This window comes from Bos javanicus, chromosome 1 (assembly GCF_032452875.1).
Source record: "Bos javanicus breed banteng chromosome 1, ARS-OSU_banteng_1.0, whole genome shotgun sequence".
Lineage (NCBI taxonomy): Eukaryota > Metazoa > Chordata > Mammalia > Artiodactyla > Bovidae > Bos > Bos javanicus.
In genome coordinates, this window is record NC_083868.1 from 59,212,562 (window position 1) to 59,238,792 (window position 26,231).

The 26,231-nt window shown below is 40.2% G+C and overlaps 1 protein-coding gene across 28 annotated transcripts in view; it reads right to left on the reverse strand.

The window, feature by feature from the left end:
* Positions 1-276: 276 nt before the first annotated feature.
* Positions 277-26,231, reverse strand: part of ZBTB20 (zinc finger and BTB domain containing 20) — an 865,788-nt gene continuing 839,833 nt past the window's right edge. For all 28 annotated transcript variants that reach the window (XM_061427533.1, XM_061427538.1, XM_061427435.1 and 25 more), the window contains one exon: positions 277-24,487. In XM_061427533.1, coding sequence (XP_061283517.1) covers positions 24,066-24,487 — 422 coding nt within the window. In that variant the 3' untranslated portion in view covers positions 277-24,065. The remainder of the gene's footprint in view (positions 24,488-26,231) is intronic.

The following is a 26,231-nucleotide window of genomic DNA, read 5'->3' on the forward strand; positions in this document are numbered from 1 at the left end:
TAAGCGACAAGTACAACAACAGCAAACGGTCCATGTGCATTTATGAGGTGGTGTCAGGAGGCCCAACTGGCCTTATATTTCCCCAAAGTGATTTCAGTATCATCGATCCTGGAATTCTTGCTTATCGTAGCAAGAGGGTTGATATGTTGAGAATTTTTCGGGCCCTTTAGGTTTAATCCTCAATTTGGATCATCTCAGACTAGACAGGCCACACTGTATGAAAGAATGTGTAAAAACAGTGCCACTATATAAAGAAGACACAATAGGAAACCAAGAGAAGAGTTTTTTTTTTTTTTAATTATTCCTTCATATTCAAACTTCACAAACAGTGTGAACTTGTACAATACCTCAGAAAGTGAAACTTACAAAAAAAGTGCTGGTAACATTTAAAAAAAAACAACAAAAACCCCAAAAAACAAACATCATTCTTAGCAACATCAATTACTCTTCCACACAAAACAGAAACCTTGTAAAATTTATTTTCGTATTTTTAAGGCGTAATACTTCCGTATAAAGTATATGCAAGAGATAAAACTTCACAGTATTCCAAAATGTCACAATAATAATAATAATAATATAGTATAATGAAGCGCTACAGTTAATTTTCTTTTTTTGAATGTTTTTTTCCTGTTTAAATAACAAATACAAGTCACAGGTAAATATACGTGAGAAAAATACGAGGCTAATATTAAATGGCAGGTAAGGATACTGTCACTGTAAGAAAAAACTGGCAGGATGTGTGTATTTAGTCTATATTTTAAAGCACTTGATAGAAAAGGCGTATGCAAGGTTTTTCAAAACAAGTTTTTGTTTGTTTGTTTGATAACTGACAACAATTTAAGAGTATAATGAGGAAAAAAAAAAAAAGGAACAAACTCCCTCTCAAAACTATTGACCTGCTCATTCCAAACCACATGTGTATATTGACGGGTGGATGGGTGTGTGTGTTCGTGTTTCCATGGGTTGAACGGTACACAGACTGATACAACAGTGTCCCTTGTCCACCTGCAAGGATTGGAGGGGACAATCTCTGCGGTCATCAAGCCTAGGTTCCTCGTGGGAAATTATTCTTTCAGTTTAAAGATCTCTTTTTCCTTGCCTCTCCCTCTTTCCAAACTCCTCCCCAATCCGCAGGTCCTCAGACTGAAAAGACAATCTGGTTAGAAAAGTTGCCCTCCATTCAAAATTCACTGGGAAATAGAAACTGCGTAAACAGTGACAACCACACAAGACACTGAAAATACCACTTGGACGAATGAATATGTTTGTGCATGTAGGGGGTGTGTGTGTGTGTGTGTGTACAGTAGCAATTGCAAAAAAGGGACCATGTTCCTTTCCATACTAAGATACAATGTGATAAGAAACATTTCTGTGCAGGGAATACGGTTTCTTCGAATCTTATCACAACACTGTGGCGGGAAGATCAGGAAACGGGTTCACCTTTCAGCAGTCACCACAGTAAACTTCATTGAGAACACGCAGACCCCGCCCTCTAGTCTGTGCGCATGCGTGTGTTAACAGCTAGCCATTCAGCCAACAGGTAACAGAAAGACAGCAGATAGCAAAACACGTCAATAAGGTGCTCAAAGAAAAAAGTGGCACCCATTCCTTGAATGGGTGGCCACATTAAGGTGCTTCAAAAAAGGTTTTGTGTTTTTTTTTTTCAGTTTTATTTCAAACATTAAAAGAGTACTGGTTTGCACATGGTAGTTCTGAGTCAGGCCAAGGGTTTTGAGATTTCTGACTTCTTCCACTGAAAAGGGCTTTCGCTGTAGTCGTTTTGCTCAGTTTTGTTGTGGGTCATTTGAGTTAAAGAAAATTTAATAGCCGAAAACTGAAATCAAATCAACATGACGAAAAGAAATAGGTGAAATGTATAGAACATTACTGCATTCCCATTGGATCAAGATGGTTTCGCCCATTTTTCCTCTTTCACTAACACTGTTCCTTTTTTTCTTTGTTACAATCCATTCCTTGTGAACATACAGAAATGACCAAAGTCACTGCAAGTGGCTGTTTTTATTTTTTGTGATCTGTTGCAAGAGTCCAACCTTGTTTCCTCTGCTGCTGTTTGTGTAGCATCTGGTTTTGTAATGAGCATCTGGATTTATGTGCATGTGTGTATATATGCACATATACACACCTATACATGTATAATATATACACTATATATATATGGATATATATAGGAAGTGTGTATACATTTATACATAATATAGTGTATATTGTTTCAACTGGAGATAAACTGAACTGGGTTCAGACACTAGCACATGTTTATCTTTCCCCTGCCCCCTCTGTACATTTTAAACAGTCTGGAGCTTTTATTTATTTTTTTAAAGTGCATTTTCAATGCAGAATAACTGTAATCCAATGATTTCTTGGAAAACATTTTTGATGAGAAAAATCTGACGGTTCTCAGCCCCCAGTAAGAGAAACCCGGGTTCGGTCGTGCCAGGGGCTGATGTGGCAGTGCCAGGCTTGTGCCTGAGTGATTACTGGGCGTTCTGGACTCCGGGCACCTCAGTAGCAGCAGCAGCAGCACCTTTGGGAGAAGGCAGAGATAGAAGAGGAAGGAGGAAGGAAAGCTCAGGTGAGGAAGGATGAGTTTGCGGTGTGTTACAGATCAGAAGTGCTCACCATGTATGGATGTGTGCAGTTCCTGCTCGGCTTCGGCTAAGAGATGCCATCTAGTCCCCTCCCCACCAGTGGACACCAGCCTCCCCACGCCCCGCCCGCTCCAGCATTGCCCGGGCATCCCCACTCCCCAGGCTGACTTTGGGTCAGCTCCCTGTGGGGATTTGAGTGCCAGCGTCCAGTAGGAATAAGGCACCAGAGAAATCAAAATGTTACAAAAAAGATGCAAAACCCCGTTTCAAAGAGCCTCTCCCATTGCTCCATTAAAATATTGCATGTGATACCATTCGTGTGTAAAATGTGTCAAATGCAGTCTCTGAAAGGAACTGGAGGCCCGTCAGCACCAGAGATCTTTAGGAATGCACCCTTTGTCGAAACACACCCACGCCCCCCACCCCCATGCCCACCCCACGCCACATGCATAAGCACCAGATTGGGAGAACAAGGTTGTGCGCCATTGCTCACCTCATTTTTGAGAAGGATCAAAGAAGTCTATGAAATCAAATTTTCAGGAATTGCTCGAAAATTAAATGGGTGTAGGCTGTCATGTATCTGGTCACTGGATGCTCTAAATGTCCAAAGAATATGATTAAGGGGTGGAAATCTTTGTACTGACGTTTGGGGAAATGTGCTAAACAAAAATTACTTCCTAAATGACACCCAAGTCCTCCCCCACTAACATTTCAACCTCCTCTATTGTTTAAATGCTGTAAAAAAAGAAGAGGTTCATCTAGCTATAAAAGGAAAAAATGAAGGCACATGATTTTATTCGGTCCCACAATCCTTAAGAAAAATGGTATTTTGCAAGTATGTGTGTCTGTGTGTGTGTGTGTGTGTGTGTGTACACGTGCACACAGGTATGAAATGGGAGACCAAGGGCCATTGGGGCAGTCAAAGGAAAGTTGGAAAAGGAGAAGAGGGAATTTCAAGACAGAGAGAAGAAAGGAGAAAGGAGGAAATGGAGGCCTCTCTTCAGCTTTCTGTCACAGACAGTCTCCAGATTTGGCTGCTTTTGGGTCCAGAACGAAATTCATTTGTCTTGGTCTAGAAAGTGCCCCCAGTTTAAATATCTCCAGTTAATCATGTTACAGCTTTTGGTGTTTCCCTTTTCCCTTCCCTCCAGCCAAATGATTAAAAAAAAATCACAGTTTTAAAAAATTATTTTTTCAATGTTGAAAAAATATGGAAAAGCTATTGAACAGCCTTAGGGCACTCTGCCTCTCCATCTTCACAGTGAGCAGATGGATAGACAAGCCACAGAGTCAAAGATGAAGCAGGCAAGCTCCCTTGTGCTAGAGGTCCCTTGCCTCACCTTCCCCAGGGCTGGGGGGCCCTTCATAGCATCCACAGCAGTTTCTTTCAACTTGATCCTCCCTACCCCACCCCATCCACGGAAGGTGGGCTGCTGAGAGAGGCGAAGCCATTCCACAGAGCAGAGGTCTTAGAAGACAAGGATGGAGGTGATAGGGGTCGGGGAGCTCTCCCCTCAGGCAGGTCAGCACTGCTCTTGGGCAGGATGGGAAAACTGCCCACTGACAAGTTGAAGTCGCATTCACATGGACTTCATGACCCTTCAACTCTCAGGCTTGCCATCTTTATGCCTCTGTGGCCTCAGAGTTGGCCCCCAGTCCTTAAGAAGGCAATGATCCAAGACAGAGAGGCGGAGTCAACCGGCTGTGTCATACAAAAAAGGGCTACGGACAGTGGGATTTCATAAAGGAATTTAACTTTGGTTTTCCAACTTTTTCAAACCATAAAAATTAAAGCAGGGCTTCAGTGGCTTCCATCATCTGACAGCTGTTACATTTTTCTCATTTGGCAAGGCTAAGGCGGGGGGGAAGAGAAAAGGGGTTTCCCATAATTGGTCGAAGACACAGGGTGGTAAAATGCTTCCACACTTAAACTCACAGTCCAGTGTTTTTGACATTTCATAAATAGCTTTTTTTTTCTCTAAAAAAGAATAAAACAAGAACAATCCCTTTACTTACTCATCTGAAACAAAATAAACAGCAGTGGGTACAAACTTCTTCTTGTAACAATTACAAAAAACAACAATATAATCCCAACTTTTAACACGCATCTTGAATCAGTTATTTTTTTTTTTAACCTCAAAACTGCAGCATATCCTTAAGGGCAAACTTTTCGATTAGTTTTTTTCTTTTTTTTTTTTAAATAATGTCTTCACCAAAAAAACAGTCTTGTACCAATAAAATGCATTCAAAAATAGAAAATATTACACAACAAAAATATGTATCCTTCCTTTCCAAAAAAGATTCTTCACAAAAAAATGTAGAAAAAATTCCAACAATTTTTTTCCTCTCCTAAACATTAACTTTCAGTCTAGGGCACGATTATTTATTGATTTAAATGTCTGCTTTTGCATAAAACATGGAAGATGCAAAACAATTACTGTATAAGGTTTGTGAAGTTACGTCTACTCCCACCCCAACTCTAAAACAAAACAAAACCAGAAAAACCCAGCAAACATTAAACAAAAGATACAGCTGGTTGACTAGGAAAAAAAAAATCTCTGTTTCCTTTCACTGTGCATTTGTATGGGTTAACTGGCTCTCTCAGTGTCTGGGAATGCTCAAGAAGGGAGACCAGATTGGAGTCAAGAGGCTCTTTAGCGTGAGCTGATGTTCTGAGAATCCTTTACAGTCTCCCATGTCATGGGCTTACCTGCTGCAAATCCTCAAGGAGAGAAGAAACATCCTGCCTGAGGATGGGCAGAGGACTAAGCTGTGTCCACACTTGTACTGTACAAATACCTCTATACAAGCCAGTTTCTCCATCATAGCATGTTTTTCTTCCCCCTTACAATAGAGCTTAAGCCTAGAAGAAAAGGCAACAGAGAGCTCCAGTGGTGTGTGGAAGGCTGGGGCCATTTTCTCTGTAGTCACCTTGCCCACATTGAACCAGTTTGGGCATTAACTGTAACAATAATGAGATCTCTAATCTTAACGGAATGTCCTATTTTCCCATCCCCACTGAATCCAGGTATCTTTTTAATTTCAAATGTTGTAGCTTTTAAACAATTTATTTTTTCTTATTTGATGGTATTTCTCTTTCCTGTGGGAAGTATTTTGTATGGTGTTTTCAGTACAAACAGATTTTTTTTTTCCCCTATTACTTACTTGGTTGCTGGTTTTTTCTCTGCGGTTTCTGTTCTGTTTTGTTTCTGATTTTTTAACAGTGAAATATGTCCAATTTTATTTCCAGTGCATTAAACAAATTTTAAATTAAAAGAAGAAATAAAACTTTCCCCCCATCCTTGTAAAGGAAACGACTGGTAAAAGTACAATATAATAAAATCAGGCATTGCCAAAAACAGCATGATGTGCAACCTCAATTACATTAAAGAAAAACAAACAGACAAACAAGAATTATAAAACATAAGCATGAAGGAGCCAAGACTATGTAATCCCAACTATGGTATGACTGGTAAGCACTGGTTAAAATAGGTAAGGCTACTCTTAGATTTCTAACTCGACATAGTTAACCACTGCTCTTCGGTCTTTTCCTTCTTAATCTTTCACTCACTAGTTCTTTATATCTTTAAAATGAACAAATTTGTTTTTATATTTTTGGTCTACAGTAGAATTACATATTAATAATATAATAAACAGATACTTCATTAACAGATTGGTACTGCATTCATGTGGGGAAAATAGAAAAAAAGCACTCACAGAGACATAGCAAATGGACTCTATTCTCATAAAAATAACCACAAATATGATAGAAATTATCATCAGGGCAACAGATTCAACTGAAAACAGGGCAAAAAAGAGATATTTGGGGTAATACAAACTCCTGACAAGTATGCCCTAGAATTGCAGCCTCCAAACCTTTCCCATGATTTCCACCTTTCTATAGGATCACTCACAATTCAAATGGAAATGGAAACAAAAGGAAAAAAAAGTGGACAGGTGATTGAGCAAGCCAAAGCTTCCAAGTTATCTTAGTTGACTGGTCAAGACCAGCTGGAGAGCATTCGAGAAACTGGTAGGCCACAAGGGAGACACTGATGGTATTTGTTTTTAATTTTGGAGGGGTTCCAAGACCACTGTTAAAGAGAGAAACCAAGGAACCAAATAATTCTTCTGGTACCATATATTGAAATGAAATATAATTCCAGTAGAGAAGATATGAAGGTGAGTTGGAAAAGAAGAGAGAGGAGAAATAGGCAACCTTTGGGCTCCACCTCCCTTTGTTTTCTTCAACACGTTGGTTTCCTTCTTTCTGAGCATCCTTTAGGATTAGCTCTGGGTCCCAATGTCCTCTGAGCAAATATGCATCAGCTCAGCTTTTGACATGACATCTATGCCTACTGGCTTCCCCAAGGGCTCAATGGCTCTGCAGCCTCCCCACCCCCATGCCTTTTACGAAGGAGAGAAGGGTTATGAAGCTGTAATGACAGAAGCCTTTCCACTAACCATTCCTACTTGATGGTTAATTCACACTGATGGTCCAGTGTGGGAATAAAATAAGAAGGAAAACAATTGTTAAGAGCTGAGCTTGGTAATCAACAAGTGTGAAGTTGCTTCCAGGAAAAAAAAAAGAAGAAGAAGACAAAGAAATGGGATCAGTCAGAAAATACTGCTTTTGGTTTCTTTTCACTTGGAACTATCCTTGTTTTTCTCTCATTCAGTCGCTCCAGTTTAACGTTTAGAATCTAGTGCAAATATCATCACATCACAGCATTCCAGGAGCAATACCCTATCCCTTCATCCTAGGTGAGTATTATCCCTTCAGACCTCCTCAGGAGACTGGGGCAATGATCCAGGAAAGCATAACTAAACAGATTATTAACCTAGGACTTGTACAACAAGAAAGGCACTATCACAACAGACCAGCCTCAGCATTTTCCTTGCCATGGGCATGGATGTTTTAACCCCTCCAGCAACCACAATGAAACCCAAACTGTGGCTTTTCCAGTACTTGAATTCATTGGCCAGTTATCTGATTTCCCTATTGGCCCCGCTGTTGGCTCCAGCCACGCAGAGCAACGACCTGCTCTGTGTACGCGCTGCCCCATGTTTCACCAATGATCCTTGTTTGGTTCTTAATGATTTAGCTCACTCTCTTCCATGGAAGTTTCTTTCTCTCCATCAGTCTCCAGGTCATGACTCTATTAAAGACTAGTTTACAGTGTCAAGTACTATCGTTTATTTTTTTTAAACTTCTAACCAATCCCTAAGTCATAGAGACAATTCAGTAGCTCCTCTAACAACAAGTCTCCTGTTAAATATCACTGTGAACAGAAAGAAAACGTAAGTATCATCACTTGACCACCAAAGCATATCCCTTGAGCCTATTCTATTTCTTTTGCCTTGTAAGAAAGGAAGTGGGGCTCTAGAGATTAAAATCTTTGGTGACAAAACTGGAGTGGGTATGCAAGTTTTAAGGAAGAAGTTATTTTCCAAAAGCCTCAAGAGAAGTATCCTAGGACAGTTAATGTGAATATATTTTAAAAGGTCAATTTTTTCTGTGTATAACTTTGGTTTGGTACAGTCAGTATCTTCTCAGTGCTTACCCAAAACGTATCTCTAAGTATCTGTTAAGAGCTCTGAATTTCGAGTTTCTTATTTAAAAGGGAGAGAATACTTTGAGTGCTGAAGGTATTGCTTACATTAGTTCTGAAAGCTCTAAATGGAGTCTTCTGCCTAGCAAGGCTGACAGCTTCCTTAAAAAAATTTCAACTTGGAAAAGTAGATTTGGATGGATACTAAGAGGGAGAGAGAAAGACAGGTATCACCCAAGAATTTTCCACATTGATGCCCCAACATGTGACAGTGATAGAGAAATTCAACAGTACCCATTGATAGGAGTTGTGATCCTTTCCTACGGAACCAGAATCTTCAAAGCTGTCACCTTGGATACTGGAAGAGTCCTTCAGCATCTTCACTCTCCTATTACTATTCCCTACACAATCCATTACTTTTCCTGTGGCAAAAGATTCTTTTATTAATAGTCACTAAAGAGCTGTCAAATTCTAATTATTTCTGAGATTTAAAAAGGCAATAAAAATAAATCAAATAAAGGAATACTGAAAACAAAACAAAACAAAAACCAATCCATCTTCAAAACTAGGCTTTTAGGCACTGTTAAGGTCTTCTGTTTTAGAAAGGATAGTCTCTGATGGAGCAGCTAGTAAGTAGGTTCCGATTAATCCTCCAACTCTTCCTCCAATTTCAAAGGTGGCCTAGCTTGTTTCAAAATAAACCTTTCACCTCACTGGTTTTCATGTTTATTGCACTGTTCCCTTACTGTCATCTTAAAGGATTTTTACCACATGCATGGCCTTCCTCTTTGGTTAGCCTGATCTAGGTTTCACCCAGTGATGAAAAAGCATGCTCAGGCTGAAAGGATACCTCCAGTACGGACAAGATGAGGTTTTTCTGAAAGGAGGCCCTACCCCTGGCCAAGGTGAAGACTTCCCTGTCACCTCTGTTGGCTTCCTCACCATTGAAACTTTTACTGAAAGCTTAGTTGGAGACAACGTTGGGCAAACTTCTCCTCTTAAACATCTTCAATGTACAGTACTAACTCAGCTTCTTTATAATAAGAAAACAGATCCTATCAGCATGGCAGTTGCTAGGCCTGATCAAGAGCTGGCAGATTCCACAGATTCTCACCAACCTCGATAAGACCGAGCATGATGAAAACAACCTTCCGTTTCTGTGGTGCTTCTAGTTTCATAACTTGCATCTTTCTTTCCCATACCTCACACACTCTCTCCCGGCACGAGTAAATACATTTCAGTAGTGCAATGCAGTGCAGTCATATTTATTTAGTGCAAAACAAAAACAAAAACAAAAACAAAACCAGAAAGCCCTATTACAGACCCAAGCTCAACCCTAAACAACACTTACTAAAAGTTACCAGTGCCACAAAAGTGGGAAATTCAGTCTGTACCTCACACTTCTGTGAGTCATCTCTTTTATTGTCCCTGTTTGTTTCCAAGGAAAGAAACAACTAGCAAACACCTAGGCATTATTCTGTAAAATGTTAAGCCAATAGGCAGAATATAAAGGGAAGGAGTTGAGTTGAAACCAAGGGTAGTATTTAGAAGAGGAAAATAGCTATTTAATGCAAAGGTCAGTAGTGGTTTTTATTGAATGGTTTTCATCATGTCAAATGGCTCCGATGCTAAAGGGAATAGGTACAGAAAAAGATAAAGCTTTCCTGTTTCCCAAAACACGGTCCTAAATTTAACAGTGCTGGGTTCTTATTTTTGAATAGTGCAATCAGCTTTTCCTCAAGGGCTCCAGGCAGCAGCCACCTTACCTAACATAAATAGAGATACTAAGAGCACTCACTTTTTCACATTGACCTCATCTCTCACCTCAATCTTGTCCTGTCCACTTTTTCTGACTTCACATAAATACAGATCTACATACACATACACAGAAATTCTCAAGGCCCCTCTCAGGATGATAGATTGAAAACGGGTACAAATAGCTCAATGACACACTAACACAAAAAGTACAATTATTAAATATAAAAGAGAATTATTACACCAAAATTGAGTCTGCATTGTACCTCTTCTAATATTATTAAGAAAAGAAAAATTCATAGCAGGATGTCTGATGGAGCTTACTTTTTGCTTGAGATTCATCTGGACTTAGTTTGGGATACGGGAGTACTGAGTGATTTTGGAGAGAAGCTTTGCCTTTGACCATCCTCCAGCATCATTCTCTCCAGTTTGTCTGGGTCTCCACCCTCCAGGTGTAAGTCTGCTTGTCTGCACATACCCACACACACCCTGGAAGTCTCAGGAGAATCAATATGCAGTTTAGAATAGATTCTAGAAACATTTGGCAGGGTGGGGTGGAGGGGTCAGCACACTCAAAGTACTTTGAAACAGTATGTTCCCACAGAGTTTCCTGATTCTGTCAGTTTCTTGCCTTGGTTTGCCATGAGCATTATGAAGAGACTCTACTTTCATTTACTCTGAAAACCACAATTCTTTTAACAATAGAGCAAAACACTAAATTTAATTAGATGTATGAGAGTTACCCTTAATGTATATCTCAATAGGCCCCTGGGAAAATGTAATCAATGGGACAAAGGAAGGGGTTTAAATGATGACAACATTTCTGAGAATTCTCTCCTTCAAATCTACATATAGATCGCTTCAAATCAAAGTTTGTGCCAGGGGCAGAGTAACTCGCCTTACTTTTCAAAGAACCCTCTGGTAAGTGAACTAAGTACTTTGGTCTATGTCTAAATCTTGTATCAGATTTGACCATTACTTTATTGTCAGTTCTTTCTGCATAAGCCCCAGAAAGCAGGGTTAGGAATAGGGGCAGACAAAGTCTATAATTTCTCTTATATGGGTTTGATAGTATTAAGAGAAGTCTTAAATCACAAAGAAATGAGGTTAATTCTTAGGCTGATAATAGTGAGAATGGGCGAGAATGGCAAAGGGTAACGGTGCTGACTTTCCTTGCTAACTCTAAGAACTGGCTGCAGGAATCCAGAACTGTATCAAATTTAGTCCCATCACATGGTCCTGTTTTCCCTCTTTGCTTTTCCTCTGTTCACTTAATTGAAATTGCAATTATTTTAAAGATTCAGCCATGAATGCAAATTATAGCACAAAAGACAGGTTATAAAAAGGTTGTCAGGCTATCTGTAAATTGAGCTGAGTTGAGAACAGTATGCTTGTATGCTTTCAAATGAAGCAATACAATGTCCTCTTTTTTTTTTTTAGTTTCTAATTTGGTTTTTCCTTCTTGTTTAGCGGTGTGAATATGCATGGGTGAAGTACTGCCAATGCCGGTCTCCCTCTGTGATTGTCCCCTCCAGCGCCAGGTTAAGGAGACGTGAGGCAATGGAGAATGTTTCACCATTTATGACTTTGTGAACACATGCAGTTTTGAAATGAAGAGAACAGAAATCTGAACAATTATAGCAATCCATAGATCCACTGGTTTTGTCATTTTAGTAGTATTCTCTTTTTCTTTTCTGGTGATTCTGTACTAGTAATAAAAAATATCCAAAGAGGGTTTTCATTACATTATCCTCAGCCTTATTTCCAAAATTTGAGGAGGCAATAAGATTTGTAGTGTGTAACTCTATGACCTTCCTCTGCAATCAATTCCCATAAGTTTAGGTAAATGGGGTTTCTTTTGCAAGGAATAGCATTTATTTTAACTATTCTACCCTCAAAGTGAAGAGAGAATTTTTCTCCTCAAAGTTCTCAGGTGCTACTAGAAAAGGAAGATAAGCTTTTCACAGAGAAAAGACTCCTTAATGATAGAATGGAAGGCTTTTCATTCTAAGAGGGAAAGGAGTAAGATAAGAGTGGGCAGTGATTTGACTGATGCCTAGGGCCAGGAACAGTATCAAATTAAAGAATCAAAACTTGACTGTCTTGAGAAGAAAGAGATAAAGGCTAACAAACAAATCAACAAACAAACTTTACTAAAATACACATTCCTCCAGTTTCAGGTTTCTAAAAAGTAATAATTATGCTTAAATCAAGGTTTACAGATAGCAAACAACTGTTTTAATGTGTACAAGTATTATCCCTTTGCTTTACTATGTTAGTTTCACTTTCTTTGAAGGAATTGTATCTGTGCACACTTGTCCTAAATCCAGTGCAGAAAATAAACTGGTTTGTTACCAGCCTCAATCTCAGAACATTTCCTAAGCTATATTTGCAAATCCTAAAACTACGTATCTGTAAAATTAGATGCAGAGTTCCTGAAATGCATTGTGGTGGTGGTGGGGACAGGGGGAGAAAGCAAGCATTTTATGGAGGGAAAAAAAGGACATCCCTTCTTGTCCTCCCAAATATATACTACCATGTTTCTGACCATTATTTTGCTGCATTAGTTACCATTAGGGCTCCTGACAGATGTCAGCTTAGAAAAGTAGGAGGCTTGAAAGCAATAAGAAATTCACGTCCTGGACTAGCTAGAATATTAAACAGGATTTAGACATTAATCTAGACTCATGCAGAGGCTGTGGTGAAAAATCCAGGGTCTTGGGGCTAGAGCTCTTCTTGGAGAGCTAAAGGAACAATGGTAAGAAGGCATCCTGAAAAAAAAAAAAAAAAAAAAGGCATCCTGGGGGAATCCTGGTGATACACTGGACCAGGCAGAACCTACCGAACCAGATCCTCTCCTCCTCCACATTATACTTTAAATGATGGCATTCAGGATTTAAAAGAGAGTTTATTCTTTCAGAAGTTAATGCCTGAGGAGAGGAATACTTTAGATGAAGAGTACTGTAAAAAATAGAGTCAGAAGGGACGAAGGAAGAGAAGGAGATAGGGATGATGGGGAGAACATGTTCAATTAAAATGAGTCATAAGCAACATAATACCGACTTTAAGAAGTGTTGGTTTCCTGTCACATTCATGACTCAGAGTCTTTTGAATCTCTTTATTTCATCGTTCTCTAAGGTGTGAGATGATGTTAACAATTGGTTTGATTACAGTAAAAGCTGGGTCAAGCCTCAAATCAAATTCAGGCTCCATTTCTGACATGAATGTTGCTTCTGTTTGTCAACAGGTAAAGCAAGAAATGAAAGCATACCCCTGTGTGCTCAAAACCTTTAGGTAGCGCTCTAAAGGCCACGGAATGGTCCTCCCAAGGGCAGCGAGCCAAAGCAGTTATCACAGTAAGTGTTGGACTTTCAGGTCAAGAAAGACTGTGTTATAGAGTTGCTTGGACTGTGTCCTAAACATCCTGTAAAGGGGTAGAGCCAGAACTCTATGGGTCTTTGGGACAATGCTCTGGCAACTAGATGGGAGTAACTCATTGAAATGAGACCTAGCATGATGACCACCAAGTCACATGGTGAATGCTTAGGTACTAGGGAGTGTATTACATGGCTCTTCAAGTATCTGATCTGCCCTAATATTATTCTATTTAAGCACAGATTAACTTTACCTTTTAAAACACATCTGGTTGCAAAATAGACATTTTAGAAACTTTAGGAATCCTTTCATCCCTTAGTAAATTACTGCTTAAAGTTCTAAACCAATCAACAATTGTTTTTCAAAAAGATAAATGCAAGAAAAAAATTCTTCCTAATTGTCTCCTATGCCTTTGAGTGAAAGTGGCTTTACTTGTTTTAGAAGAGCTCATTAAGGCTTGAATAGTTATCAAAATTATTCTGAAATGTGACCCCTTTCATTAGATTTCGCTAGGTCTAGCCTCTGGCAACTATGTCATTTGGCTAAATATTAGTAGGAGTCAAAAGGATCATCATTGATGATTTTTTTTTTCTCCCCCTCAGAAATAGTCCACTCATATCATGAATTCGAACACTGTGGTATTTAAGAAAAGAGGGAATAAAAAAAGCCAGAAAATATTTTTCTCTTTATCTTTGGCCAGATGTGAAGGTGAAAAGAATTCATGACCTCAGCTAATACGGCTGACATTTAAAACTGTGACTCAGGTCCTCCCACTCTCAAAAGAATATTGATAACTTTGAAGGCCTGAAAGTGCAGTGAAGACATGCTTCACTCTGCCTACGAGTCTGCTGAGCTCACTCGCAACAACGTTCGTTAACCACATAAAGCTTAAAGAAGGACATTCAGAAGGGGGCAGGGGGAAGGGAGGGAGACGAGCCCTCAGGGGTCATGATGACTTTCTTAAGGCAGTGAGGAGAGGAACAGGTAAAGCATTAAAGAGAAACAAGAAATAATAATAATTAAAAGGAAAAAAGAGTGAGGAAAAGGAAAGAGAAAAATAGTACAGTTTATACAGTTTGGGTATCAAGGGGTCCGAGGCAAAGGAACAGCTCCTCTCACCCTCAACTCACAATTATGGGCTTCCCTGGTGGCTCAGTTGGTAAAGAATCTGCCTGCAATGCAGGAGACCCGTGTTTGATCCCTGGGTCGGGAAAATCCCCTGGAGAAGGAAATGGCAACCCACTCCAGTATTCTTGCCTGGAGAATTCCATGGACAGAGGAGCCTGGCGGGCTACAGTCCACGGGATCGGAAAGAGTCAGACACGACTGTGCGACTAACTTTCACTTTCTTTTCAGTAGAAATATATGTAGTTGAGAACTTTGGAGAAACAGAAGGATAATTTGCTTTTGGACTCAATACTCCTTCCAAGCAGATCAGAGCAGGTAGTTCCTTAATGAGTACTGGGAGTGGAGGGCAACAGGAGAATGGGGTGGGATTCGAAAATAAACATCTACTAGAAAAGATGAAAGGGAGGAATTGGTGTTACACTGAGAGGCCTTAATAGCCATTCAGTGTGGGAAGGGCTCTCACGCTGAGTATGGTGAACAGCTGTTTTCATCTTGTCCTGAATGTGGAGTTGGTCTCGGGCACCCAGGATAGATGTGAAGTTTATCCATCCGTGGGTTGTCTAGGCACTATGTTGAGTAGCTGAAGGAAGCTGAAGAAGCTCTTTATCTAAAATTACTGTTTGAAAATACTTCTTGCTAGGGAAACAGGATGCCTATTTCTGATGTTTCCATGGGGGCCTTAAAGAAGGAAGGCACCAAGTCCCCACCTTAGCAGACAACTGGAGATGCTGAGGGTGACATAGTATCTACACATTTCTGAGTTCTAGTTCTATCAGCCTCTGTCACGAAAAAGTCCCTCAAATTCTGATTTTATTAAAAAAAAACTCCTAGGAAAATGAATATTATATTGCTAAGCTGCCTCCAGGGAAGCACAGAAGACAAGTTAAAATAATTGCAGGCATACTGAAAACAGAAAGGAGTCAGTAAAGAGCTAGTATTAAAAATCAGTATTTGAAAATACAGTTGGGACAACTAGGCATTTAACTGCCTCTTCTTCTCAGATGAGCAGCCCTTTGAAATGCAGCCTGTAACTGTTGGCCAGATCATATGGAGGTTACGTGGCCCCTTGGTCATATTTTTAAAAGCAAATATAGACAGTGACAGTCCTAGAGGGGATCACAGATACATTCATATGCACTTCTTTTGTTCTTCAGATATTGAGAGGGTCAGCTAAACAAGATCACTTTGACTATGAATCTCTTTGTGTCAACCATACTTAACAAAGTTTTCACTTTCCTACATTTGCTAAGTCCGAGCTTAAAAAAAAAAATTCTAAAATCCTGTAAAGACAATACTGAAGCTGATAATATAAAGCAAACTAGAGCAGTAATGATTATTATTAAATGCACCAGATTAACTGCAGCAGGTTGGTGATGGGTGATAAATGTGAAGAAATAATATTTCAATCAACTTGTGATTGTAGGCAGATTCAAAAGGAAAAATGAATATAATGTAATATATATTTCAATATAGAGTTGTTATATATAATGTGTATGTTCTAGCTTTCAGAAATACTGCAATGTAGTGTACTGTACTTAAGTAAGCATACCTAAATAGTAACTGATATTCTTCCACGAAGTCACTAGTACTGTTAATTAAAAAAAAAATTCATTTTTTTTTCCAGTAAAAAGAAATACCTATGGTTACAGTCACAGACTTCTTTTGGATATAGAAAGACAATATACATTTTAAAAAATAATAACAACAAAAAAGATTGCAACTGTAAGTAGCCTTACTTAATGGGAGAGGGGGAAAGTCACCAAAACAGAAGAGGAAAGAAAATGTCCTCTGAATTCTGTGAGCAGAAATAATCCACATGTCATAAAAACTAAGAAGCCACCTAATAAAAGAAGGGCGTGGGAGTGGAGAAAACTGAATTCGACTGTTTCCAGGCCACCCTTCAAAGTCAGCTGTAAGAGCCAGGTCCGTTGGTTCAGAACAGTCCACTAGAGCGCGTTCTACTTTAATGTTTGAGCTGGGCAAGAGCCGTCAATTCTTAGAGATTACCAAAAAAGATTCTTCTGAGAGTCTATTGGTCTGCTAGACACGGTAAACAACCCACTCCTGGAAAGACTTAGGCAAAGGCCACACTGGTTTCAGGAGACACAGTTTATGAATGGTGATGGTTTCCTGCAGATGCAGGCAGGATTAAGGAAGCTTTAGTCTGGGAGTCAAACTCACAAGTGGGTGGGTGTTTGTGCGCATACACTGGGTTGCATAGAGGAAAGGAATGGAGGCCTTTGAGCCACGGAACGGCTCAGGCCAAAGTCTGTACGGGCCTTGCCTGCCTGGCCCCGGTGCCCCTCCTCCACAGGAAACCTGGGCGAGAGGGGGTGCCCCAGACTGCTCTCCCTCTTGTCTACTTGCCAGTGGAGGACATCTGTTCTACCTTCTTCTGGAGGAGAGCAGCCTGTCACTGTGGGTTCGCTGTGGATCCAACAAGCTGCCTTTGTTTCTCCCAACTCTGACATGCTGCAAAAAGCAACAGAGTGGGCAGGTGACTGGTTCCTGGGAAGGGAGCCACCAGCCTTGAGCGCAATGGTGGGAAGAGGCAACTGTATCTATGCACCAGGACCTATGCCTATGTGTGCTTTGTTTGAGATGCACACACGACCAGACTACAGCAAGCACACACGCAAAGACACATGTCCACACACACGTCAATAAACCCCATAGAAGCGCAGTTGGTTACATGCACTCTACTTCACACAAGCATATTCAAGTTTCTCATGAAACGGGTATCAGAAATCACTGATGGTTGGGCTCCTTCAGAATGTCCTAAAGCCTCATCACAGACAGTGGACAGCACTAACGCATCCAACTAAGGCAACAGAGCAGAAGATACGTGAGACCTCTGACCAACTAGAAAATCCAGACTCTGTCTTGTTGTCACCGGGGAATATGAACGTGGCACAGTTTTGTACTGAGAGCACCTCACCCTGCGTGTGTACATGCATAATGTATACTCATTTACAGACATTTTGGACAGCAGCTGTGACATACTAGATGGGTTAAGTCCCTTTCGTTACTAGAATCTACATATAAATTGCAATGATTTTGCTGGGCAATGACAAACTTCTGTTGCAACAGTAGTAGAAACAGATGTCTCCTAGGGGGTTAATTTTTTTTTTTTTTTTTTTCTGTCTTGGGTGTATTAGAATCTCATTGAAGCATTTTGAATCAAGGAAACCACTGAATTTGAAAGAGGGCTAGTTAGGGACTTTTTACACTCTAATTAGGTATCGCAAAAGCCAGGACTCCAATAACTGTAGCTAGATTTTCCCTACGATCTGCAGATTGTGCTCCTTCATTGAAGATTTGAAAGTTGTGAGTTTGCATTTAAACAAAGAGCCACCAGATAAACCAGATGCTCACTGAAACTGAGAAAAAAAAAAAAAAAGTTTAGCGATATACACTGTACAGGAAGAGAAAGCTTTTTGTTGAGATTGTTCTCCCTGCTAAGGAAATGATTCAAACTAGCATCTTAGGCACCTGTGATCATGTCTTATGGGACTCACTATTTAGCTAATAGGATGTCTATTTTACATGCAGCCCAGACCTATGTTACTGAAATAGGATAAGAAATAGCAGCCATTCCTAAAAGCAGCCAGTTCCATACAAGTTTGGTGCCTCCCTGTAAAGTCACTGTTTCCATAGTCTTCAGTCATGAATAGGGCTCAGTTTTGCGATAATGTAACCATTAAAAGGCAAGAAAGGGTCACATCTTCACACCCTTCCAATCTCTCTATTTCTGTTCTCTTCCCTGGGCTTTCTGATTTAAGGCAGTAATTCTTTACTATAAGTGGCTTCCTGTGAAAATACCTTAACTGAGGTCACTTCAGATTAGATTTAGTCTGAAATTATTCAGTTTTGGGAGCAATAGGCTGGGCCTGAAGAAACACTAGAATCCAGGCATTTTTGGTCAGCAGTGTGGAAAACTGATGTTTCTTGTTTCAACACAGGGCATTTCTACCCCTCATGCAGTGAAATACATAGTTGTGAAAAGGGACCCATGCTGTGCAGCCCTCATCTTCTACCTCTTCAGCCTACAAAGAATCCAAACAGACCCTCCTGCTTCACACCATTTCCTGGGATCTATTCACGTGCACCACCAACTGCTACAGAGTCAGCATTCTGTAGATATTCAGAGACTGAGCAGGATCTTTGGGGTGTTTTGGTCAGGTTAATCATTTGAGTATCTAGTACTAGAAATGATGCTTTGGGTTAGTAGTTTCCAGGCTCTGTGTTTACAGGAACACTGAGTCACCACAGCTTTCCTTCTTGGGGAGGTTGATGCAGCATCACAAATGGCAACTCTGCACAAATAGCTGTTGGGAATGTTCTCTCCAGAGCAAGAGCTCCTCTGTGCCCCTTTTTTGTCTCCATTTGCAGCCCGAGCACCAAGGCAGAGATTGTTTTGAAAGTTTGCCCCGTGCCATCTATTTCCTGGGCACCTAGGAGAAGAGCCCCTTTCTCTGCGAGAACACAGAAGGGGAAGCAGCTGCGGCCGCCCCTCTGCAAGGTTGCACTTGGCCTTGGGGAGCCTGGTGTGGCTCAAGCACCCTCTTCACACACTAGGCACCGAGGGGCACTGGGTTGCCTGGCTCTTCTGTGGAATCAGGGAGTCTATTGAAATTCTAGTGCGCCCTTCCTTTTGTTTGACACCAAGTCACATGGTTGTGTCTTTAGTGTCCTGTTTTTCTCTTTATAAAATCTTTCTCTGGGGGACAAAATTGGCCATTTAAATAAAGTTCTTTTATAGCGAGTAAAGAGGTTTCTCAGAGCCAGAAATCACTCAAAAGAAAGTCTGTTGACCCTACTCGTGGAAAATCCCAGAGCTTTCTCTAAATACATCTTGCCAAACCTCCTAGTTTTGTGATTGGATGCTTTCTGGCTTCGCTTTATTGGGTGCTGAACACATTTTGCAAACCTTCTATTCTCTTCCCCATGGCTCCCAGGTCCCTGGACTTCAACTCATGACTACGTTAAAGAATTCTTTTATACGATGTCTTTTAAGTCAGGTCACAGCAGACAGGGCACCCCCTCCCTTCTCCTAAATTCCAAGGGCATCTCAGGAGATGCCTGCTCCTCCTTTGCATGTACTGGTGGTGTACTTGGACGATGGGGGAACAGGAAGTCTTCAGGACCAGTGTGAAACTTACACACCCAGAGGAAACCTTTTCTCTTTTCATATCACAATGCATGCATTCTAACTGCTCATGAGTTAGAAGTTTTCTTGGTCCTTATACAATGTTGGGCTGATACAAAACAAAACCCTGTGACTTTTAAGCAAAGTAAATTCAAGTCTTTCTTTCTAAGGCCAGGAGCTACTGTGACCTCCAAGATGCCTAGGAAGAAATGGGCTTCAGCCTGAACAACAGCGGGAAATTATCCACGACACTTACTCATAGAGCATTAGGAATCTGGGGAAGAAAATGTCTATAAAATTGTATTAAAAGCTAAAGTTTACAATGCAAACTATATAGTAAGAAATATTTTGATATAGAGATTTTCATTTCAGATTCTTTTTTGTCCTGGCTTGTTTCTCAACCTTTTCCCCTGTGTAGATTTGTATCAGATCCATGTGTCCCAATTTCTTCCCTTTTTTGGATTCCATTTTACTTACTGGGAGTTAGGGGGGTGGGTACAATTATTAGAATTTATTATATTAATAGGGGCAAAATTGCTTGCTCTGTGAAGATGCTACTGATGTTTTAGAGCTAGACATTTTGTTTTTCATAAACTACATCTAAATGTCTTGAGATAAACATTCCCCTTTGACTTTTCTCCTTTCCCTTGTCCAGCTAATCCAGTTTTAAATCATAAATTGCTTAAAAAAAAAGTACTTTTCCATACCAGTTCTTATTCCCTGTACTTATCCTAAGAGGTCTTATATCTGGAACATTTGATTCCATTACATCTATTTTTTTTTTTTTTTCCTGGCTACTGAAAATTTTCTTTTTTAAAAGCACTCATTAACATCCCAGCATGACGTTCGAAATGTAAGAAGATTGTTGGATTTGAAACTAGAAAATAAAAAAGAATCCATGCTCATCTTCTGTTCTTAAAGCAAAATGTTTCCCCTTTCCTAAGATGTTGGTGGTTATTTAATTTAAAAGGAAAGATTGATAAACTAAAAGCTCCTTTATCCCTTTGAAACAGGTACAGACTGGTTTATTTCCCCTAATGTAGGTCAGTTTGGAAAGCAGCTCTTTCAGAGACCAGAGTATGGAGTAATGACCCCACAGCAAGTTCCCTCTCCCCAAACTTACATCTCCAACTTCAGTTTAGCTTCTTCCTTTCTCCAGAGGACAATCTGTCAACTGTTTTGGACTATGAGATGTCTGGGAAGAATATACACACAGTAAGAAAAAGTCTACTGCTATGTAAACCTGGATAGCACATATCATTAAAATGATTACCTCATTAAGAATTCTTTAGGGGTCCTCCAACATTTAAAAAACAGAGAGAGAAATACTTCATTTGAAGGGGAAGGATGAATTTTAGGGTTTAAACTCAACTGGAATTTTTTCCCCTACATGTTCTAGAACAAAAGGTAAATTTTAACCCAATTGCTTAGTTTTTTTATGTGACAAATCAGCATTTAGGCAAATGGGTCTCCCTCAGATTTGAGAAGCAAATAGCTGAACGTGGTCCATACTGGCACCCAGGATCAAGTTTCTGGGGATCCTATAATGTTGTCTACTTTGCTAAGATTTGAGTATGGACACCATTTTAAACCAGCTATTGTCAAATAATTCAAAATATTTTAAAGTGGCTCTTGACCTTCTTCCATTTGTAACATATGCTGAGTGATTTCATGTCATTTTCCTTTAGATTAAAAAGATCTTTTTTAATGTCAATTTTTTTTCTGTGTTACATCATGGGTTGAATGAGTTGTTTTTCAAAATATCAAAATTCTATGACACGGTTAATTAACTAATGCTCCCTCTGTTGGTAGCAGGTGGAAATACTGGAGTCTAAGATAGCTACTTCAAAAAGCACAATTAGCAAAAGAAAATGGACTTTTTCTTATTTCTGAAGCTGTTTCCCACCAGCTTTTAAAACAGGTCAATTTTGGATACATAGTTTGTGGTAGGACTCCTCTTAGAAATCAGGATGGGCAATACTTGAAGGTCAGTTAATCATCCATGGCTACATTAAAATTTCTAGCAAAATATTTACTGAATTAAGGACCAAGGACCAAATCAAACTCACATATACTCCAGCTGTACTAACCTTACTAATTATCAGCAAAAACTTATGGAAAAGATACAAGTGAACCAATACTAAAATAATGAGTAAAACCAATTTAGTTATTACACAGTTGCTTCCCTTGGAAGATTTCTCCCCATTTGTTGCACAGTTGTTTTTTTTTTTTTTATAAATAAGTTGCTGATAGGAAAATTAAATGCAAATGCAAAGTAATTTTGAAACTGAGATACATCTTTCCTTCTTTTTTTTTTTTTTAACTGTAGTTTAGTGTTTCTGCTTTGTTTAAAGATTTACTCTCCCCCTTACAGGTATTAAAATATGCCCAGCAGTGAAATCACCTTTGGAGTTTTTATAAGGTTTAAGAATTCCTATGTTTGAGTTGGAATCCCTTTAGGACACTGTCTATAATGGAAAAATCTCTATTCTGATACCTTAATCAGGACCGAGGAGAGAAATCTCAACTAGGAAGAGAGAGTGGCATCTAAGATGATGCAATGAACTGGTGGTCTTCCGGACGATGGACGTTGGGCATCTGGGAGATTTTTGTTAGTTTCTTTAAAACCTTACCAACAAGCAAGGATTGACAAGGCATCTAAAGAATAATCGTCTTAGTTAGCCCTCTCAATCAGGGTCGGAACAGAAACTGATCTTTGAAAGGAAGAAAGTGATTGTGGCATTGAGGCATACTGATCTGCAACAGGCTTCTGATAATGCCGTTCTCTGCAGTTGTGAAGGGTGAGGAGGGACAGCAGAGTTTCGTGAACTCCTCCTCCCGGCTGACCACAAAAGGAAAGGACCCATTTGTCAAGACTTCTAGAGTACTAGTGTTTCATCAAAGAAAAAAGGTAAAGTCAATAGAAATTCTAGAATCACAAGATCTCAATGAAACTTTCAGAGAAGCAAGACATCTGTTTCTGAACGATAAAGTCCCTCCCGTGAAAAAGAACAGAATTCTAGATGAATTAGTGAAAAAAATATTCAGTGGAGCAACATAAGCTTGCTAAAAGTTGAAAAACTACATATCAAAATACAAAGCAGCAGTTCAAATTACAGCAGGGATGGGCTGGCCAGAGACCCTCAACCCAGGCAACACTTAAAATAATAAAAATTAAGAAAAATTTAAAAAAATATGAAGAAAATATCCTTCCTCTCTTTCAAATATAACTTTAATTGCCTTTTATTCTTTCTATCTGGAAGCAGTATCGCTAACCTTAACAGTCTTGACTTACCAAAAAATATATATATGTGTGTGAAATAAAATAAAAGAGAAGGGATTGGTGGCAGTGTATGCAAAACCGAAATGAAAAAAAGAAATTACTTTTAACAATCTCACTTTTTTTGTATTTTTTTTTACACAAATACTGTTGTAAATATATTAAAAAAATCAGCATTCTATCTGGTAAACGTCACTTTTGCCCCTCTATAAAATTTTGAATTAAAAAAGCCTCAAGAACTTTTTATTATTCCCCCCACCCTCCATTTCTCTTTCTTTTTCTCTTCCACAAGAATATATCCTGACACTTTTTTTTTTTTTTGCAAAGATTGTTGGAAAGAATCCTTCTCTTGTACCTAGAAACGTAGGTGCAAACCTCTGATATCTTTGTTTTATCTGCATTCCTGCCTTTCATGAAAGTCCCTCTTGATTGTGCTGAGGCTGGAGCTCAGCGAAGACACTGAATAAATACGATAGCCACTGTTGCTTGATGCTTGTCCAAGTCTTCCTGGCTTCTGCTGAAAGGGGGGTGTGGAGGAGGTGGGCCAAGGTGTGTGGACCCAGCAGAATCTGGGGGAGAAGCCTGCCATTTGCCTTCCCCACACCATCAAACCTACACCCCCTCCCACCCCCACAGCCCTTTTTACAGAAATCAGACAACGTGGCAGGTGGAAAAGAGCAGGGCCTTCCCTCTGGGTTTTCAACCAGAAAGTGATATATTCCACAGTTTTAAATGGTTACTGTGAAGTCCAAGCGGCCAGAATTGTGAAAATGTCCACTGAAACACTGCAAGCGGTGTACTTAAAGACAGTAGGCCTTTTAGATTTTGTTATATATTTTTGTAGTGCTCTTCACAAGTGAAAAAAAAATTTTTTTTTTTTTTACTTTTTTTTTTTCTAAAGATTTTTTTGTAAAGAAGGGTTGTATTTAGAGGCCAGTAGCTAGAGATCCAACCAGTGGACCTCCGAAGCACTACCAGGCCTTAAGGCCACCATCCAAGGGAGACTGGGAGAACTATTATTCCCCCGGAGCCTCCAGAAATGTAATGTACCAGCAGGCAAAAAACAGTTCTTCATGTAGTACAAAATGAAACGAAACAAAAACAAAAACAGAAAGTAAAAACGAAACCAAAACATTTCTTAAATTCTAGTGCCATAGCTTTTTTGTTTGTTTCTTTTTTGTTGTTTTGTTTTGTTCATAAGAAAGAGAGAAAGATACTACTTATCCATCAGACACGTGCATCCTCATGTGGTCGTTGAACTGCTCGATTTGGTCAAACTTGGCTGGACAGACGGAGCAGACGTAGGTGGTCCCCTCCGTGCAGGCCCCCACCCCGGGGGGGCCGGCGCGGGACCCCGGGGGTGTGCCCGCGGGAGGGGTCCCGTTGCTGGCGCTGTGCAGGGCCACGTGCCGCTCCAGGAGGGTCTTGTGGGAGAACTTCTTTTTGCAGATGTAGCACTCATAGGACTTCTCGCCCCGGTGGAGGCGCATGTGCACGTTGAGGGAGCTCTTCTGGGTGAAGCGCTTGTTGCAGATGCTACACTGGTACGCCCTCACTCCCGTGTGTGTTACCATGTGCTTGATAAGGTAATCCTTTAAGGAGAAGGAGCGCCAGCAGATGCTGCATTGGTGGGGCTTCTCACCTGGCCACAGGGGAAAGACAGCAGGCAGAACGAACAGAGCGAGACACAGCCAAGGAGGGAGAACAAGAGACAGAGAAACAAGACAACAGAAAACAAAAACAAAAACATTAAAAGAAACATCTAATTGGTTAAGGGAGCACCCCTGATTGGAAAGATCCAGTCCTTCCTGGCCTCTCATGGTCTGAGAAACCTTGCTTCAAGGTGCTGCCAGGGAAGTCTAGACTGCTTCAGGTCCCCATGCCAGAAAATGGTTCTCTTGGAAAGCTACATGACATTCTCCAGTAAAAGTCTTCTAAGATCATTCTGTGGAGAGAGAGAGTGCTACTTCAAGGGGGTCACTTTCAATGCCTTCATTAGCTGTATGTCTGCTATTTGTATCATCAAGCAAATAAGAGAGAGAAAAGTTCTTTGGAAACATAGGGATCTCTAGAATCTTTGGGAACTAAGAATGGTGGTGACATAGCTTGCCTTTCTGGGGACAATAATCATGTCCAGTATTTTGTCTAGCAAATGCACTCGTGCCTTGATCATAGGTCTGGAAAATATTGGTTTTTTAGGAATAAGTCATTCTAAGGAGCTATGCCTTTGATTTTTTAAAAAATGTATTTTAGGTAGAAATCTTCTCAAAATGTAACTTTAGAGAGTTAATTTGTTATTCTGTCTAGGCTGCCCTGAGCTGCAGACTAGCCTTGTCTTGCGTGGAGGTTGAGTAGGTGGTAGATAGCATGATGATCTCAGAGTCAAATGGTCCTGTTTAAATCTAGGCACCAAGGCACAACCTGCCACTCTGACGAATCTCCAAATGCCTCTGAGGTACACGGTTCTGCTTACCTCACCGTGCTGGTGTTGACATAAAATACATGTGAAATCACTTTGCAGACCACCAAGAGTGGTGTGGGAATACTTGCATGGTGTTCTTATTATAAGACTATCCATCCCTCCTCCACCATTAAATGGTTCCATACGCCTTTTTTTGAACTCTTGGGTCAATTTTAAAAATAGTTTTCTCTTTCTTTGCTCTCAGTGTGTTGGCTGAAACCCTTCTTTCTCGTCAGTTTACTGCTTTGGTTTGCTCTTGGCTTAGAAACCAAATGATCAAACTTGCTAAAAGCTGTAACGTATATAAGAATATTGTCACTGAATGACCACCTGAAATAGTCTTCTATAAGTAACGTCCATGGGCCTGTACCATCTCTTTGGATAAATAGAGACTTGGTTTTGTTGGTGCTGTGTGCCCTCGTCTCTGCTCTTGGAGGGTGAGATGAACTGCATTATGGTGTTTCCATCGTTCCCACCTCACCACTGACCGCCCAAGGCAGGCAGCCAACACGGAAAGCCTGTCCATGTACCCTCCCATGTTGTTTGCTATTTAGTCACTAAGTCGTGTCCAAACACTGGCGTGGGTTGACATTTCCATGCATGTGTGCTAAGTTACTTCAGTCATGTCCAATTCTTTGCAACCCTATGGACTGTAGCCCACCAGGCTTCTCTGTCTATGGGATTCTCCAGGCAAGAATACTGGGGTGGGTTGCCATGTCCTCCTCCAGGGAATCTTCCCAGTCCAGGGATCGAACCCATGTCTCTTACGTCTCCCGCATTAGCAGGCAGGTTCTTTACCACTAGCGCCACCTGGGAAGCGATTTCCATAACCCAGCCTAAAGCCGGAAGCCTCTGAAACTCTTCGGTCATATTTCAACATCTGAACAAGGCATCAGGGTAGGAAATCTTGAATTTGAGTTAACTT